Source organism: Pygocentrus nattereri, chromosome 4 (assembly GCF_015220715.1).
Source record: "Pygocentrus nattereri isolate fPygNat1 chromosome 4, fPygNat1.pri, whole genome shotgun sequence".
NCBI lineage: Eukaryota > Metazoa > Chordata > Actinopteri > Characiformes > Serrasalmidae > Pygocentrus > Pygocentrus nattereri.
Window position 1 is genome coordinate 17,975,557 of NC_051214.1, and position 15,478 is coordinate 17,991,034.

General features: G+C 38.6%; 2 protein-coding genes across 2 annotated transcripts in view; one reads left to right on the top strand and one right to left on the bottom strand.

The window, feature by feature from the left end:
* The first annotated feature begins 305 nt into the window (after positions 1-305).
* si:ch211-245h14.1 (uncharacterized protein LOC563420 homolog) lies at positions 306-7,984 on the top strand. Its single transcript, XM_017701039.2, has 7 exons — positions 306-448; positions 532-586; positions 1,737-1,861; positions 4,324-4,393; positions 4,513-4,746; positions 4,915-5,088; positions 6,144-7,984. Exons 1-7 carry the CDS (start codon positions 422-424, stop codon positions 6,350-6,352), a joined length of 894 nt encoding a protein of 297 aa, XP_017556528.1. The 5' UTR covers positions 306-421; the 3' UTR covers positions 6,353-7,984.
* Positions 7,981-15,478, bottom strand: part of coq8aa (coenzyme Q8A, genome duplicate a) — a 50,145-nt gene continuing 42,647 nt past the window's right edge. Inside the window, exons 11-15 of the mRNA XM_017701040.2 lie at positions 13,729-13,870; positions 12,620-12,727; positions 10,520-10,585; positions 9,630-9,716; positions 7,981-9,548 (exon numbers count right to left, since the gene is read on the bottom strand). Coding sequence (XP_017556529.1) covers positions 9,255-9,548; positions 9,630-9,716; positions 10,520-10,585; positions 12,620-12,727; positions 13,729-13,870 — 697 coding nt within the window. The 3' untranslated portion in view covers positions 7,981-9,254. The remainder of the gene's footprint in view (positions 9,549-9,629; positions 9,717-10,519; positions 10,586-12,619; positions 12,728-13,728; positions 13,871-15,478) is intronic.

The window sequence follows — 15,478 nt, forward strand, 5'->3', positions numbered from 1 at the left end:
AATTGGAACTTTACAGTCTTACCATCCACGGTGGAATCTGCAGCATCTGCTTAGCAACATCTTTAAAAACCACCGACAGTCTTCAAGCCAACTTTCATTTTCTAGTTATCTTTATTATTATTAGCGTTACTAATTCTTATTATTCTTATTAAGAAGCAAAATGGATCAGCTCCCACCAGCTCAAACTCACAGCCTGAGCGTTGGTGTTAAGGTGGAACTGAGAAGCAGAGTAATATTACAGCCCCGCCCACGGTAACCCCGCCCACCGAGCTCCCCCTCCACCTAAAGCTCGTCCAGAAGCGACTCACTGAACCTGATTCGTCGAGTAAACGCGGGTGAGCGTCACACAGCCGAACTTTCGGTTTCATTATCGAATAAATGATACTCTTTTAGCGCAGAGTCGCTTTAACCTGCTTCAAACATGTGGAGTAACTCCAGTAAAGGAAAGGTGAGTCTGAGTCTGAGGTGATGCTTGTTACACCCGACTGCTGTTTCAGTAACACATGCTGACTCCTCTGTTTCATGGCGAAGGAGCTGAGGGAGAGAATAAAGCGGCTGTCTGGATCAGTGGAGCCCGTACTGCGTGGTAAGGTCCCTGTTAGAGACTTTTTATTTCAAGATAATCTCATGTTTAACAGCGGTGGACGAAGTACACAAACCCTGTACTTGAGTGAAAGTAGACACCCAAGGTAAAATATTACTCCAGTAAAAGTAGAAGTTCCTCCCTTTAGACCTCCATTTGAGTAAAAGTACTAAAGTATTTGCCTTCAAATGTACTTAAGTATAAAGTAAAAGTACTAAAAGAGTACTTTGGCTCTGATGTCCTGTTATCATTTTTATAACAAGACTCGCTTCATGAACTCATTTTAGGTGAAAATCCTCCAGTGTCTCTCTTGGTAAACCAGTCTTTTAATAGAACGTCATTAATTAGTGACGCTGACGTCTATTAAAATGATCATAAGCACAAAACACTGAAGGTAAAAAGTTTCCATCAGGGAGAACCGAGTGGCTCTGAAATCACTTTTTACAAACAAGCAAAGTTTCAGTTTAAGATTTGTTTACAACTTAGTTCCAAGTTTCAGTTTAATAAAAACTGGCTTTAAACTCAGGATCACAAATGAGTTTCCTTTACTATATTGATCTGTAGGTCTCTGTTCATAAACATAAACCAGCCCAAACTAATTTACTATAAAATGAAATGGTGTTTGTATAAATTCAGAAAAAAGCCACGTCAGTCACGACTGCATATGTGGACATATTTCTATATTGTGCTCTATTTACACAAAGTTAGGTTAGTTCATCATTTATGTTGAATAGACTCTCCCAAAATTTTACGCTGCTGCTCTGACGTTGAACTGTGTGCTGCACTGGGTCGGTATGACCAACAGGTCAAAACAAGCTCTAAACAAAGTGACCGCTGTGCCCTGATTGGTGCTCTTGCTTTGCGCTTCTTTCGATTTGACATGTTACGTTTTTATACACACAGAAACCAAAAGGAACGACAGATTTCTCAAAATGTAGTGGAGGAAAAAGTCAGATATTAGACTCTGAAATGTAGTGGAGTGAAAGTAAAAAGTCGCCCAGAAAAACTTCAGTACAGATACACAAAAAACTGCTTAATTACAGAAACTAATTACATTTATTTAGTAACTTAGCTACTAAGTTACTGTCCACCACTGGTTTTTAAACACATGGCTGTAATTTAGGTGAATCTAAAAACCCTGTTTATTCTTTAGGTGCAGGTGTTGATGACAAAGAGCTGCTCACTTTGACGAGGGAGGATTTAAATGAACTTTTTCCTGGAATACAGAATTTCCAGCTTCGGAGAAGGATAATGCAGGTGATCAGCGAGGCGGCGCAGGTAAGTCACACAGGCCATGGTGGAGATGAACTGCTGCACTTAGAGAACCTCATATAAACCAACATGAGTCAATGATGAAATGGGACACATTTTTATTGAGAGCAAAATGATACTTCATATCTTTATTCCTAGAATACGACTCGCTCTGTCATTTTTAGTTGTGCTAATATTAGTACTTTCTATGAATGTCACAATTGTAAGCATCTGTAAACACATTCATAACATGTTATAATGCATTCGTAAGGCATTATAAACATGGCTATAAAAATTTATAAAAATGCCTTACACATTGTATTACAACGCATTATGAATTGTTAACATAATGCATTGTAAGTAGTGTTCATAACAAAGTATAAGAGCTCATAAGATGTATTTGTCCACTCTAAGTAAAATGAAGCATACTGTACTAAAGCCTCCTCCAGTGTTAAGAGTGAGGCTTCAAGTTGAAGTATTTACTGAAACACTAAAACATAAACAATAAAGCTAATTAAAAGCTACAGATGTCATCAGTGTTTTACCCAATGTGGGAAAGTCGCTGTACACCACTGTTAATGTACACCACTGTTAATATACACCTCTGTTAATGTACACCACCGTTAATGTTCACCACCGTTAATGTAAACCACTGTTAATGTACACCACTGTTAATATAGACCACTGTTAATGTACACCACTGTTAATATACACCTCTGTTAATGTACACCACCGTTAATGTTCACCACTGTTAATGTACACCACTGTTAATGTACACCACTGTTAATATACACCACTGTTAATGTACACCACTGTTAATGTACACCACTGTTAATATACACCACTGTTAATATACACCACTGTTAATGTACACCACTGTTAATGTACACCACTGTTAATGTACACCACCGTTAATGTTCACCACTGTTAATATACACCACTGTTAATGTACACCACCATTAATATAGACCACTGTTAATGTACACCACTGTTAATATAGACCACTGTTAATATACACCACTGTTAATGTACACCACTGTTAATATACACCACTGTTAATATGCACCACCGTTAATGTTCACCACTGTTAATATACACCACTGTTATTGTACACTACCGTTAACCTGGCACTAACTTAACACTGCATATCCAATAGAGCACTAGTAGAAATCAGCCCTACTGTACTGTACTGTAGTGTAATGTTACAGAGTGAAGGGTTCTAGTGCTTGACATTAGAACCAGTGAGGGAACAATTTACAAAGACAGCACTGAACTATCTCACCTCTCCCTCTCCAGGCCTTCACTCCACAGTGACTTCACGCTCAAATAACACACTGGAAATCTCAGTAAATAAACTCTGTATCTGTCTTTGCTTTACGCTCTCCAAGCTGGCACTGACTTCTCTGGCACTGACGATATAACATGTTATTGACACTACTTATAGGGCTGCCCACCACTCCAGGCAGGTGTGCTCACTGCCCCCTAGTGTGTGTGTGCTCACTAGCGTGTATGTGGTGTTTCACTTCACTGATTAAATGCGGAGGTGAAATTTCTCCGTTATGGAACTAATAAGGGTCACTTAATCTTAATCTTATATTAACAATTCATAAAGTACAATAAAGATGGCTATAAAGTGTAATTCAGTGTAATTCATTTTTATAAATATTTATAACCATATTTTATAATGCCTTATGAATGCATTATAACATGTTATAAATGTGTTTATTTGGTGCCGCCAAAGTGCTTTAAATTCCATATTGGCTGCTTTTTACATAAGAAACTGCCCTTCTAGTGGAGAAAACATGATGCAGTGCCCTATGAAATGTCCTTTAATGGTTTAAACATTGACATCATTCCCTAAGGATGCCCCTCCAATGGAAACAGGTGCTGTTATGAAGTGTAACAGTAAAGTGCATCTCATACATTTTCAGTGGTATTTGATAAATACATTTACATACGTTAATGTGTTCTGTGGTACATTTCTAGCTGTATCAGTTCCCCATATATTTTAGAATATTTTTATTTAAAGACATATTTGGTTTATATGGCGATATATACTGAAATTATTCTGAATATTTGAATGTTTTTTTGCAATGCAGTGTATTTAAAGTGCATTTCAAATATACACAAATATATGTCAAAAATATTTATTTTTCCATATGAGTGCTACAAATGTATATGTCTTAGGCCAAAACCTTATTTCAAAAGTGCTGTAAAACAATGTCTCGGATGTAAAGCAACATATTCATGAATGTCCCATATGTAGTGATGCAGCTTTTAGATGTCTGGTTCTTATCACCACTACTGTGAACAGCTGTGACTCAATGTTTCACTAGAATGGAGCATTTCACACCAAACCACTCTGAATGACTTGTCTACATCTAAGCTATGTAATTACTCAGAAACTTTGGAAAATTGGTGGACTTCCCCTCTCAAGACACAGTATGTCTATCATTTTTAACTTGAACATTTGTTTTTTTTCTCTAAAGGAGCCACAGCAGCCAAATGTGAGCACACTGGTTGGTGCACTGAAAGATTTGATTGAAAGGAAAGACAGAAGTGAGTTCTTTAAGCTGTTTGGCATCTACGGTAGACGATGAAATGGACAGTAAAAAAGAGCTCCCTGACCCAACCTGACAAACTGACGCCAGACGGCTTTTCTGCACTGTGGTTTTCAGGTAGACCTGCTGTGGACGGCGTGCTGAGAGAGTATCTTTGTGCACTCAGGGACTTGGAAAAGCATCTCACAGCTGCACTGGACTTCCTAAAACCCCACATTGAACTACTGGAGAATCTCAGCCACATTCCTGCACAAAGAGAAGCCACTGGATCTGCAAAGACTTTGAGTCTTAGACACTCTGGGAGTGAAAACCTGACGCGTTCAACCTCCTACAGTGCACTTCCACAGCCTGGTTAGTTACGGAAAGAGAAAAATGCATCATTGGATTCTGAGTTAGAGCTTTTAACCTGTAAACACTGTAATATCACAAAAAGGGACAAAACTCAAATTACTTTTGTGCAACGTTACACAAACAGATTGGGGATTAATATTTTCTGCTTGGGTTCATTTTTCCTTTCAGTGAAAATCCACTCACTTGTGTGTGGGAACACTCTGGATGCTCACAGATCGATTCTCAGACTCGTGCAGCCAGTGAAAGACAGCAGCCTGGAAGACTGTAGCGTCATCCTGGTCTTCTGTCCAATAGTAACACGAGCCGGGACGGACATCGAAGCCGCGATTCAGAAGATCCCAGGTAAGTTCAGTTCAGGTTGAATCTGAGTCAGTTTCTTCATGAGGTCTGAAAATGTGATGTGACCCCATCTAGTACAATAAACAGATCTAGAAAATTACACACTATCCAGTGCTGTGCTGAAGTCAGAGACTGTTCTTCATCTATTTAATCCCCAGTTAAAACTGATTCACTGTACAACTGCAGTATAAAAGTCTGAAGAACATCACCTGAATGTCTCACACACTTCAAACGTCCGTGTTTCAGTGAGAAGTTGCGTCAAACCCAAGCTGAGTCCCAAATGGCTCTGAGCTGCGTAACATTAAGTGTAGTAATTCTAGCTTCTGCTGTCAGATAGTGACCACCTGTCGAGTCTGAATGTGTCTGAATCCCGAATGACTGTTTCTTAGCTATATTATTCCCTGTTGGGCTGCAGGATTCAGGATTTAAACCCCTGTGTAGTGTAGGGAGCAGGGAGCCCTTTGAGATGCAGCCCCAGCATGAGAAAAGTGGTGTCGTCAGACCAGCAGGAAGACTCTCTGTGGTGATTTGGATCAAAACTTACTTATAAACTGAAAGTATTTGCGTTAAACAGCGCTGTGGTATCATATGTTCACTGTTACAGCAGAAAAGTTCATCATGCGAATGTTCATCATTGAATGTCATGCTGAAATGCCCACAGTGATTACAGCAATGGGCGACTGAATGGTCTTCTCCTCATTCAGCGGTCAATGGTTGCTTAGCACCAATACCGTACCCTAAAGGAACTACATTTCTTGGCGGAATACTTGTTTATGTTGATTATTATTACTAATAACGTAAATAATTATCTAAAACATTGTGTATTTTAATAGATTTTATGTTGGACGCCATTTAATTAAAGCAGCAAGTCACTCAAGGCTGTGATTTTATCACAGGGAAGGGAGTTTCAGGTACTCAACTTTGCGTGGAACATAAAATCAGAGTAACCCACAGCCTCAAGTGACTTATTGCTTTATTACAGCTGTTATTTTGTGACACTAATGACACAAAAGTGATATGGGACTTTATTATGTTATGATGTTTTCTTGTTTGACCAGGTCCCAAAGCAACCATACTGGTAGTGATGCACCACACACAAGACCAGGACCACACTGGGGTCAATCCCAGGACTTTCTTGCCTAAACCAAACCTGGTGGAGTGTGTGAATGTGCTGTTCCACGAGTCGGTGCCAGGTCTTCTGCTCTCGTGTAATGCAAATAGGCAAGCGATAGCCCAAATACAGGCTGCTTTGCAACAATACAAGTGATCTGCGAATGGCAATGAGAGCTGGAGGAAATGATGGAGCCTCTATTACAGTAACATTGAGATTGAGAAGCTGTGCAACACAAACTGATTATGGTGTTTTCAGTAAAACAGAAAATGCTTGTAACATCTAGCTTGAAATATCGCTCACCCACACTGGCCCTTATTCATCATAGCGGTGAAACTGACGCCAATGAAAAGAGTGATGGTTCGGGCCCTAATGATGAATGAGCTTCAGCAGATCTGGACACATGAACATACCATCATCTCTGGCTTCACTGCATGGAAACAAGTGCTGCACCAGTACCTTATTTACATATCATTTGCAACAGACACGCCTCAATTTGCCCTCATATACATATTAGTTGCACAAAGCCCGCTGGTGGTCAAGCTGGATGTGCATTGGCCCCTCCCTCTAGTATCTAGTGTTAAAATAACATTTAAAAAGAATGAAATGCAAAATGAACAAAATATTACAATAATATATTTTTTAGATGGTATTGTGGCTGTTTTCATAAACATGGTGTGAGTGATAATAGTGCAGTTTATGAGCTTCTGTACTATGTAAGCTGCATTTGGTATTTAGGGAGGTAGTTTATTATATCAGTAATATAAAGTAAAAGTCTTTAAATGGAACTTAGTCGCAGTTCATTGTTTATATCAGCATGTATGTTAGAAAAGTACATTGACTTTAGTTTTTAGCACTTTGTTTACTTTAGACTTTGTTTTTAGCATTATCAGTTATTCTGTTTTAACATCTTTGATATTATTGACAATAATTTTGATTATTTTAAGGAGATCAGGTGTTTTTTCAGGCCGTTTAAATTACGCACAAATAAATACTCATTTCTACCAGACATGCGTTTGATCAGCAAAGATGAAGGTGATGAACGAAGCCTCTGAATAAGGGCCTCTGTGTGATGTGATGTTAGCTGTGCATTTCTTCCTGTGGGATAGAGGATCGCTTGAGTACTTTTGAGTATGACTCAAACTACTTTTAGACGTTTATCTTAAGTGACATTGCGCTACTTTTAATTGAAAAGATCAATAACTGTTAAGAGAAGAAATATCGGCACGGTGTCGGAAAGGAAAGGGTGCCATTTCTGATGTATGGCTCACTACAGCATGAAGGTTATGCAGGAAATGCTGCCTGTTGTCGATTTTTAATCGACAAAAAGATGACTTGAGCAAGAAAAAGTGCGAAAATGTACCAGTTTCATTATTTTATTCACATTTATTTTGTGAATATTGATTTATGCCAAAACAGCAGCATGATCGTTTCAGCATTTTGTGTTTTATGAGATTTATGAGAAAAGCTGAGCATACAGGGCTGGCGTTTCTAATAAAGTGGCCAGTGTGCATGATGACTGCAGTGGTGATGATGATGATGTAAGACTAATGATAAAACTTGTCTGCTGGTTAATGATTACAAACTAGTGAGATTGAACCCTTGATCACGTTTCTGCAGTGAAATTATGCACCAAGTGCAATTAGTGTTATTAGTGACTGAAAACCCTGTAATAATCAAGTTTAATCACCACCTCTGCAGCTGCCACTGCTGAAGTTTGGTGTGTCTGTTTGTGTAGCTGCATAACAATAAAGCAATAAAATAAAACACACTGTCCACAATCGTTAATGCATAAGCGTCTTTTTTTTTCCTTCCAAATAAAGTTTATTTCCAGGATCATCACAGCTTTTGGTAATAACTTTCATAGGAATATTAAAACTGTCTCCCCCAAAAAATCTGATATTAGGTTGTTGCAAGACTGATTAATGCTCGGTTCTAGGACTCCACACCTAGAATTACTATAGGCACATGTTTAATCACACATACATTCACACATCATAAAAGTTGCCATTGCTAATCATAATAATAATAATAATAATAATAATAATAATAATAATAATAACAACAATAACAATAATAATAATAATAATCTGCTGTTCCAAAATGTACCAGAATATAAATGAAAATAGACAGACAAAATTAGGAGCAGGTTTTTTTCTTCAGTGATGGTGTTTTTCAGTTAACGCATGCAAATTATGCAATATAGATCTAATAAATGTTGGACAATGTGGTCACCATTCCACCAACACTGTCTCAGGGTTTGGGTGACTTCGCTGTCCATGGCTGAATAGTTTCAGTACACATATATGGACAAATATATGGAAAGTTATGGAAAAGTTATGGCCCTCTACAGTTCCTCAAGGGTACAAAAATAGACTTTTTGGCATGGCCAAATCTGCACCGACAAAGCATCTCTCAAACAACAGTGAAGAAACACCTAAAAAGGGATTGCCGGTAATATTCTACACACATTTCTCCCTTTATACAGCTCAGGCCTGGATGAGCCTGTATTTTTGTGCGGTTGTCGTACATGAAACACACACACAAAAAAAAAAAAACAAAAACAAACAAAAAACTTACTTATTCAAACGAAACGTTCTGTAGCTAAACTACAAGTCAAAAGTGATCCAACAAGCTGGAAGCGTGGCCTGCTGGCAGTGTTATCAAGTTTGCAACTTAAAAAAAACAAAAAAAAAAACAACTCTTATCAATATATTTTGTTTCCTCCCGTTCAGCAAAACATCCCCATCACTGGAAGCAACCAGCTAAGGTGGTTACAGCTTCCCAGGCAGGTTATACATCCTCACTGCCGCCACCTGAAGGACAAACTGACTAATGCTGTCAAAAGCATAAAAGCCACACCATCAATGGATAATGTACCCCGTTAAGCAAAACCAAACCAAAACATTCAGTTTGTGATTTCGGCTTGGGCAGGTAGGGGTCGGGAAGAAAGTGCCGTTGTTTTTACATTCTTGAGCTGAGTCACAAGAAGCCTGGGTTTCTGCCCCGCCCTAGTCCCGACATGCTGCGCTGTTACCGGCCAGGCGACGGGTGTCGATCACTGGCTTGGCGACTTCTGCCGTTTGCTCCAGTAGTTGCTGTAAGCCTGTTGGAACATGTTCTTGCAGCAAAGCTTTGCATTGAGACGCGAGCAGATGAGGAAGGAGCCACCCATCTTGCGATGCAGAGAGTAGGTCTCCTCGGGAGGCGGAGTCAGACGCTGCTTCAGCATCACCGGGATGAGGTTGTGGATGCGCTCAGTGGTGCTCTGAGCACCAAAGTTGAAGGGCTCTGCTGCGGCGAAAGCCTCGCCCAGGATCATCACCGCATCCACATGGGCATTCTCCATAGTCTACAGCAGAGGATTGACCAGGTCAGACGTGTTTACAGCACCTGATGTCACTCAGAAACGTGGAAAGGGGAGGGTTCTTACCTTGGTTTCATAACCTGTGAGGAACTTCATCTCTATGGAGCGCCTCAACACAGCCTCTCTGTTTCCGTCAGCCGCCGCCTTGATGATCTGTTACAACAAACAACTTGTCTTAAATTTTAACAGTGTGTGTTTACATTAAGTGAGATTATTATATATATATATATATATATATATATATATATATATATATATATATATATATATATATATATATATATATATATATATATATATATAATAATAATAATAATAATAATAATCACACACACACTCAGATCAATCACTTGCCACATTCACAATTATTAAGTGTAAATAATAAGTAGTATAAAACAATGTTTCTTGAAATATTACAAACAATTGGCCAAAAGGTATTTTTAAAAAATGTATGAAATGATTAATGTACAATAATTCTGTTTACATATTTGTTTGTAAAGTTATGTGCATGAAATCTGCTGAATTCAGAATAATTGTATTGTAACTTACTTGATATAGATTTCTTAGTCATTTAGACATTAGTCATTTCCATTTAGTCATTAGTCATTTCCAGTGCTGTTTAACTAAAATCTTTTTCAAATTATTCCATCTTTCAAAATTTTCCTTTTTTTTCAGCTTCCTAGAGTTTTAGTAATTATTTGAAAGCTGTAAAGTTTAACTGGACTATCATATTATGATCGTTCTATGCATTTATTTGCAACCATTATTATTAAGATATATGTATTACATAAATTCAGAAAAGATACATTTTTATTTATTTTTTATATATATATATTAAAAATAAATAAATAAAAATTCATCTTTTCTGAATTAATAAATTAATTCAGAAAATTAATAAATCAGCAGGTAATTAATTCTGCATTTGAAATGATTCACATCAGACCATCCACGCTTACCTCTATATAGACATCTGTGAAACTCTCATCAAAGCCTCGTGTTGCGCCAAAGTCCAACAACGCAACCTACAGATTGGAGATGAAACACTGAGAATTTCCTGTGGTGGGGCTAATAAAGGATTATCTTATCTTAAATATAAGCTGTGTTCCAAAGTCTAGGCTGCAGTTCTTGGCCACTACGTTATAGTAGGCCGTTCCAAAGTGAAGGATCCTTCGTAAACAGCCTAGAAAATATTGGAAAAACAAGCGAATGGAGCTCGTTTTAAAATGTTGTTCCCGTCCTTCAATTTGTCCTTGTTACCTTATAAAGTGTAAAATGAGTGATTAAAGCTTTTGTCCAAACATCGTGTGTTATATATTTGTATTTGTATGCATGTAGTTTATCGCTCGACATATGAACGTCTCCATTTGAGAAGAAATGAAAAAGCAACAAACTCAACGTAGCGGCTCAGTTTTCTCTCACCAGTTAACCTCATGAGTTCGGCGCTGCTCTGGTGGCGTCACCACGCAGCCTCGTTAGGACTGATGCATCTGATTGACCGATAGGCTAATAAAGACGAGTCTTCATAGGACAGTCCTACCGAGGACCTGCACTACCTCGGCTGCAGCCCATGCTCTGGAATACAGCTATAGACTACTGTAGTCGTGCGTGTCATTCTGTAGTCCTCATCAGGCCCATGTTAGGATCTCCGGGTCTAAGCCCCATTTCTCTATGGGCCAGAACCAATAGGGTTTCGAAAAGTCGACTCTAGTGCCCCCCTGTGGTAGATAAAATCTTCAGAACCTGACACGTTCTGCCCTGTGAACGTTCTCCTCCCGAACACCACTGGATCCTCTGAATTACGAGGTCGTTAAAGAGCTGTAATACTCATATTACTACATGCGAGCTGAAGCTACTGCGCATCAATTTGATGCAACTAAGCTTCACGAAGCTCAGGCTGGCTGAGCCGCTGCTCTGACAAGCTGGGCTACCTTATCGAAATGTTCTACTGTAGCACATTTACAGGTAAACCCCCAAATAAAACCTCTTGGTGGGATATTCTGATAGGTTAAAACTCCTGATCAAAAATACTCCCAGCATTTAAACTACGAGGCTGAATTCAGCTTCTTTTTCGCAGCTTCTTGCTTGAACGTTCCCGTTCTACCTTAAATGGTGCAGCGGCTGTGAGCAGGCATCACAAACATTAGCAGACTAGACAAAATACTGACCTGCCGGTGTTAAACAGCAAAATAAGTTAATGTAAAGAGAGAAACCTCCTCATATCAGGCCTTTCAACCCTCCATGAAGCTGAAGCTTCTTTTTCGTTGGGTGCTTGTTTGAATTTTCCCGTTCCACCTTAAATAGCTCAGCAGTTCAGAATGTGACTGCTGCACCTCTTAAGGTGGAACGGGAAAATTCAAACAAAAAGCTGGCGAATGTCCCGAGAAAATGTCCTCAGAAAAATGTTACTGGCATTAACATGAAAAAGTAGGATATTCTGAGAGCCGAAATCAGTTTATCAGGGGGTGATGACCTGATTAAGGAGGCTGCCGATCAAATGACGCAGTAGCTTTAGCTCATATGTAGCAATATTCATACTTCAATTCTTTAATGACCTTGTCAGAGGATCCAGTGGTGTTCGGGAGGAGAATGTTCACAGGACAAAACATGTTCAGGTTCTGAACATTTTTATCTACCACAGGGGGCACAAGAGGCGATTTCTTGAAAACTCTTCATTCTGGCCCATAGAGAAATGAAGCTTAGACCCAGAGTTCCTAATATGGGCATAAGAGCATGGAGCCGACTACAGTGGTCCATAGAGTCAGACTACAGTGACTAGTTTAGCTGACATACAAAAGCATTATATAAAAGTAATAAATAATACTCTATAGGTAATAAATATTAACCCATATAGTAATGAAAAACAGAAAGTAACAATCTGCATGTGTAAAATTCTATGTCATAAAATATTGTTTAATGATAGTTTTAAAATAATCTGTGGTGCAGATAATCTGTGTCCTGTCTTATGTGCTTTTGAGTAACACTTCAATTTAAACGTGCGCAGTTTTAAACTTAACTGACGACAGAACACGGGAAGAATTGGCCCTCGGCTTCCTTACCTTGTGCTTTTCTGGGTCGTAGAAGAAGTTGGACCAGTTGGGGTCTGTCTGCATGAAGCGAAACTCAAAGAGTTCTCTTAAGCACAGAGTCAGGATGTTCTCACAGATCTGACAGAAAACAAGTTTGAGGAAAATATTTATAAGCTGCAGCTGCAATGATAAACAACTTCTGCGGCTTTAACTTCACTAACAAATGAAACCACCAGGGGGCGACACTGCACTGAAAAAGCTCAAGCAGGAGAACATCGGAAGCATAATGGCATAAACGTGACGATATCCATGTTTCTGAACTGAGTGAGCTGTATTTAAATAAAAATGATAGACGAAGCTGTACATGGGGATTTCATAGTTATTGATGTTATTTGAATGTGAAATTGATGTAACTCTTTATTCACCTGAAAAACAATTAAAAAATAATTACAAAACCTATAATAATAACAACTTTAAAATACATGTCACATTTTCTTTCAATCTAGCAGCTGTATACTGTTTTGAAGGGTTCACAGCTGTCTGAGCAAACCAGTTAATGCCCATTACTGGTGATAGTTACATTGGTTATCAAGGTACAAACACTGTGAATGAAGACACATATTTTTTTTAGTATATGGTCAAGACTGTCAAATAAATATATACACACCCAATACCAATACCACCACCACCACATGGTACAACTATGTTCCCTAACTAAAGGTACCCTCCACCCAGTGACGTGTGACCACCACAGTGACCATTAATGCAGCCCCCCCCATTTATTTAATGTTTTGTTTAATTTTATAAAAAGGCACACAGACACAGTTTTGCCTTAAAAGATAAGTAGTTATTATCCATTATTGCTAGTCAAAGAACCCTTTTTGTACTATACGGAACCCTTTTACTACACCTGAAGGAATAGGAAGTTTGAGTTATTAAGCTAATGCCATGAATAAAGTGCATTATAAATTCTTCCTGTGTGTCACACTATTTTCAATGTCTGAGTGATTCTCAACCAGAAAATTGTCAATCAATGTTGAATATACATTAAAAAGTCAAAATAACTACCACAAATAGTTTTTATATTATATATCCACATTGTTTAACGATCATTTTGAGCAGAATCACGCTGGACCAACCTCGTTTTTAAGTTCCTGAGTGAGATTTTCGGCCTGGTCCAGGGGGAAGCCGGAGACCAGCTCGGTTGTGAGGACGTGCCTACTGCTCAGCTCATCAATCACGTCAGGCACGTAGAAGAAAGGGTGGCCTTTCAGAAGCTCCCTGCCAAAAAACACAGCTTACAGTTAGTGGGGGAAAAGGCCCGTGCCAAACTGCACGCGCCGCACCGCCCGGCGCTGATGCAAGGTGCTGACTCACTGAAAAGCAGATGGCTGGAAAATGTGGTTTATTTAACAAGCCTTGGGAATCTCTGACCCTAGAGGGATGTTGGTACTGTAAAAAGTACAGTTGGTTACAGCAGAGGAATTATAATGATCCAGTACCGACACCAACAGCACCATTTTTATTTTTTGAAAAATATATGTACATACAAACCACCACGGCACCTACTCTAAATAACGACTGCTGTGTAAAACATACTGAAGACATGCAGCGCTGCTTGATGTGAAGTTCTACATTAAAAAGTGACTTAAATATGATCAGATGTCATAAAATTCAGCCCAATTTCCAAAAAAGTTGGGACACTGTGCAAAATGTAAATAAAAAACAATATTCAATGATTCATGTATTTATCATTCAGCATTAATGGTGCCTTCACAGATGAGCGCGTCACCCATGCTATGTGCACTAATGCCCCCCTAAACCATCACAAATACTGGCTTTAGAACTGTGCACTGATAACAAACTGAGTGGTCTTTAGTCCGGGGGATACCGTGTCCATGATTTCCTAAAAGAATTTCAAATGTTGATTCGTCGGACTGAAGAACACTTTCCCACTTCCCCTTTTTAAACCAGTCCATTTTAAACGAGCTCAGGCCCAGAGAAGGTGGCAGCGTTTCTGGATCCTGTTTATATTTGGTTTCTTCTTTGTGTTTTAGAGCTTTAACCTGCATTTGTGGAAGCAGTGATGAGCTGTTTTTATAGACAGTGGTTTTCAGAAGTGTTTCTGAGCCCATGCAGTGATTTCCATTGCAGAATCATGCCTGTTTTTAATGCAGTGCTGCCGGAAAGCCCAAAGATCACGGCCAGCAGATACTGATTTTTGGCCTTGTCTCATCTTTACCTCTGAAAGACTCCGCCTCTCTGAGACGCTCTTTATACCCAATCATGTTACTGACCTGTTGCCAATCAACCACGTTTTTTTTTTTTTTTTTAAGCATTACACAACTTTAGCAGCCTTTTGTTGCCCCGTCCCAACTTCATTGGAATGTGTGGCTGCTCTCAAATTCAAAATGTGCATATATTTTTCAAAAAACAATAAAATTAATAAGTATTTTATTTTTTATAATTTTATTAAAATAAAATAAAATTATTCCGTTTCAACATTTGATATGTTGTCTTTGAAGCATTTTCAATGAAATATAGGGTTTAAATGTTTTGCACATCATTTCACTGTTTTTATTTCATTCTGTTTACATTCACTGTGTTCCAACTTTTTTGGAAATGGGGTTGAAGATGAAAAGAACTCAATAAAATGAACACAATTACAGAAGAATAAAGCCAATCTACAAGTTTTTTTATTTAATGCACAGAAGAAAGTGTTCCAATAATAAACGTCTTTGTTGGTAGAAGTCTGTGAAACTCTGCTAGCTAACCATTGTGACCCTCTAGAGCAGCAATGATTTCACCCAAATGGCTCCTGTAACTGTTGATCAGCCAATTCTTCCCTACAGAACATTTCCTTAAATAATTGGGTATGGATTTTGACTC

Excerpts from the sequence above, each read along its gene's own strand:
- si:ch211-245h14.1 (XM_017701039.2), top strand. The coding sequence starts at position 422 with ATGTGGAGTAACTCCAGTAAAGGAAAG. Across the intron at positions 4,747-4,914 it reads CAGTGCACTTCCACAGCCTG|TGAAAATCCACTCACTTGTG; the intron begins GTTAGTTACGGA and ends TTTTCCTTTCAG. Across the intron at positions 5,089-6,143 it reads CGCGATTCAGAAGATCCCAG|GTCCCAAAGCAACCATACTG; the intron begins GTAAGTTCAGTT and ends TTGTTTGACCAG.